The 3,434-nt window shown below is 31.7% G+C and overlaps 1 protein-coding gene across 1 annotated transcript in view; it reads right to left on the bottom strand.

The window, feature by feature from the left end:
* The window catches only part of LOC105458009 (transcription factor IIIB 90 kDa subunit-like), a gene marked incomplete at its 5' end in the record, with an annotated part of 10,696 nt that extends 9,079 nt beyond the window's left edge, over window positions 1–1,617 (bottom strand). Inside the window, 4 exons of the mRNA XM_011703024.1 lie at window positions 782–895; window positions 1,014–1,146; window positions 1,276–1,369; window positions 1,458–1,617. Of these exons, the coding sequence (XP_011701326.1) occupies window positions 782–895; window positions 1,014–1,146; window positions 1,276–1,369; window positions 1,458–1,617 (501 nt within the window). The remainder of the gene's footprint in view (window positions 1–781; window positions 896–1,013; window positions 1,147–1,275; window positions 1,370–1,457) is intronic.
* Window positions 1,618–3,434: the final 1,817 nt, after the last annotated feature.

The following is a 3,434-nucleotide window of genomic DNA, read 5'->3' as shown; positions in this document are numbered from 1 at the left end:
TTTCAACATTTGTTTATTTGTATAAACAAAATCACCCATGATTTCGAATTATTGCACATCGATTCTTATTCTTGAATGTATAACTGATACCAAAACACAAAAAAAGATTCGAAAATTGAGTGGAAACTATCCTAATTATTCAGAAAATGGTTATGGAAAAGGTGGCATTCCGCAATGCCACCGTGCTTGAAAGGGTTAATAATCATACTGTTATCTTTCAAAATATTTTCTTTTCCTTCCGAATAATCTATTTTAAATGGTTGTAATTATACAGGGTGTCCGGTAATAACCGCCCAAAATCTTGTGGGCTAGTAGAACAGATTAAACTATTATAAATCGAAAAGTCCTCTACCATTTTGCAAAATTTGCAATCGTTAACGAGATATTAATTTTTGAAGATTGGCAAATAAACGCGTATTCGTCCAGCCCACCGCCGAATACCAGCAGTGAGACGGCCATATCTCGCCGCGTTACTAGGCGTGTGGGGATAGAGTCTATCCCCATATGCCTAGCAGCGCAGCGAGATACGACCGGCATGATCGTCCCACTGCTGGTACAGCGGTGGGCCGGACGGATACGCGTTTATTCGAAAATTTTCAAAAATTAATATTTCGTTAACGATTAAGAATTTTGCAAAATGGTAGAGGACCTTTCTGTTCAGTTTAATCTGCTCTACCAGCCCACGAGATTTTGGACGGTTATTATTGGATACTGTATAAGTTTATCTTGTATATCCAAATAAATTATACCCTTTTTGTATTTATTAATAAATAATATATGCTATAAAAATATAATTACCATCCTTTCGTTTTCTTACTTTCCCAATTCTATAATCTTCTAACTGTCTATCAATTTCTGCTTGCAGCTCACTTATTTCCGCATCTATATTTTCTAACTAAAAAAAAAGAGAAATATTATTAGGACATAAAAGTATTATATAAAATATTATATAAAATAACTTGATTTTAAAGTTTTTTAAATAAAAAATATTACAATTAAAGAAAAAAACATACTTTTTGTAAACGTTCTTTATCTTTTTTACGTGCTGCTTTGAATGCTGGAGGATCTTGTTCTTCTTCCAAATCCACTGTCATAAATTCATCTAATGTCAAAGCACTGGATGGTGTATCACCAAATTCCATTAATCTATACATAAGAAAAAATCTATTGAAACGTTTATTATATTACGTGATTGTTAAAAATATTAAATATAGATATCTGGAAAAAATATTAAATATGAAAAACATAAATATAGATATCTGAAAAAATGCTCACCTTTTACGTAGGGTAGATTCGTGTACCTTAACAATTTTTATAATATCAGCAGTTGATCTGTTGAATTCATGTAATCGCGCAGCTATTAATAAAGCTGTTGCAGAAAAAGATTTAATATACATATGTATACACGCACACATACGCACGCACACATAACAATATTATTATAATAAAATGTTTACCTGCGCCACATAATCCTGATGGTCTACGGCCACTATGAATACTATCCCTTTTCATTCTTTTAACGATTCTTATAGCTGTGTTAGATACGGCTTGAGTTGTTTTATCATCACCAAATTCAAGTTTATAAGCAAATCTCATGATATATATACAAGGATCTAAACGGGACAGACAAATAAAAATTTATGTGATAAAGAATATAAATTTGTATAATTTATTTTATTCTAGATAAAATATTATGCGAAACGCTTATTTAAAGTATTTTAATCAATTTAGTTGTAAAAATCAGATTTCTATAAAAATATATAGAAATCTGTGGTAAAAATTGAAAAATTTACTAAAACATTCTACAAAAAAAAAACCAGTAGTACGTTTCGACACGAAGTTTTCTTCAGCTCAAACTACTACATATAAGGTCAAATAATTAAAATACAATAAAATAAAAGTTAAAAAATCGTAATTATCAAATTATAAATGAGTGAGAGACTACGCATTACAATAATCTTTATTCAAGAAACAAAGCGGGACTGCGATTATAATCTCCCTCAAAAACTTGCATATTGTGTGTTCGAGGCATCCTCTCGAGATCTGGACGTACCCAAAGTCCACATGTCAGTAATTAAAAATATTTTCTATCCATCATTCCTCGTTGCGAGAAAATGTCCGATCGAGAAATCAAACGAAATATTAACCTGACGTATCACCAACATCGCAGCAAATCCAATGTAAAGATATAGATATTTACTGAGGACAAATAAAGAGCGTGTGTGTTCATTAAACTTAATTAAAATATGTTTATTATTTGAGCACGTGGAATATAAAAGTAAAAAGCAACTTACGTCCGATTATATAAGAAATTGCTAGAAAAATGAGAACAAAATGCTTGATGTCGCATCTTATTAGAACGAGACTTGTAAGTCAACTGTGGAAATCTTTTGTTTATAAGACGCAAAGTCAAAAGATAGAAATAGAGTGACGTCATTGGGTTCCATTTAATGCTCGCAACGCTCTTGGAATCATTTCACCCTTGTTGTTTATCAAATGTTAAACGCAAGGACAAGTATTAGCTCGCGAGCGTTGTGAGCGTTAAATGGAACGCAGCCATTGTAAGTAAATGACACTGTTATTTGTTGTTTGATGATATATATCAAATGTTAATGACTAGATTAAAAGAACATAAAAACTTAAAATTAGATCAATAAAAACATTCTGTGATTACGGAACACATGCTTCAACAACACGTTCAATTGGGATGGTGGTAAAATTCTAGATTCGGAACACAATTTCCATAAAAGATTGCGATCTCTGAAATGATCCACATAAAGGAATCAAAGAACGGGATAAATTCTATCAAAGATATAATAATATAAAAATGCTTGATTGCGCCTATTTTAGTATTCTTGACGAACTTTCGAATAATAATTACTGACATATACCGGCTGCATTCCGTTTCACGCATGATATATCATGGTATCTTTGTTGTTCACCACGTGTTAAACAACGATGAAAGGATAAATCATGCGCATCATGCGTGAAACGGAACGCAGCCACCATCAAACAACAAATAATAATGTCATTTACTTACAATAACGTCATTCTATTTCTATCTTTTGACTTCGCGTCTTACAAACAAAAGATTTCCACAGTTGACTTACAAGTCTCGTTTTAATAAGATGCAACATCAAGTATTACGTTGTTCTCATTTTTTTTGGCAATTTCTTACATAATCGGACGTAAGTTGCTTTTTACTTTTATATTCCGTGTGCTCAAACAATGAATATATTGTAATTAAGTTTAACTCTTCATTATAGTCGTTCTCAGTGAATATAATCCGGGAGCTCACGTGAAAAAATCGTAACTATTTTATAAAAACTAGTTTTTTTGATATCTAATTTCATTTAGGATAAAAATCAAAATCCTGCAGTCAGCAGGTTAGACATTAGGTGCCGGCACTCTTTCAAAGACGTCGAAGATCGGAA

This window comes from Wasmannia auropunctata, unplaced genomic scaffold, assembly GCF_000956235.1.
Source record: "Wasmannia auropunctata unplaced genomic scaffold, wasmannia.A_1.0 LD334798.1, whole genome shotgun sequence".
Lineage (NCBI taxonomy): Eukaryota > Metazoa > Arthropoda > Insecta > Hymenoptera > Formicidae > Wasmannia > Wasmannia auropunctata.
The sequence above is the reverse complement of the archived record's forward strand: the minus strand, read 5'-3'. Positions and strand labels throughout refer to the sequence as shown.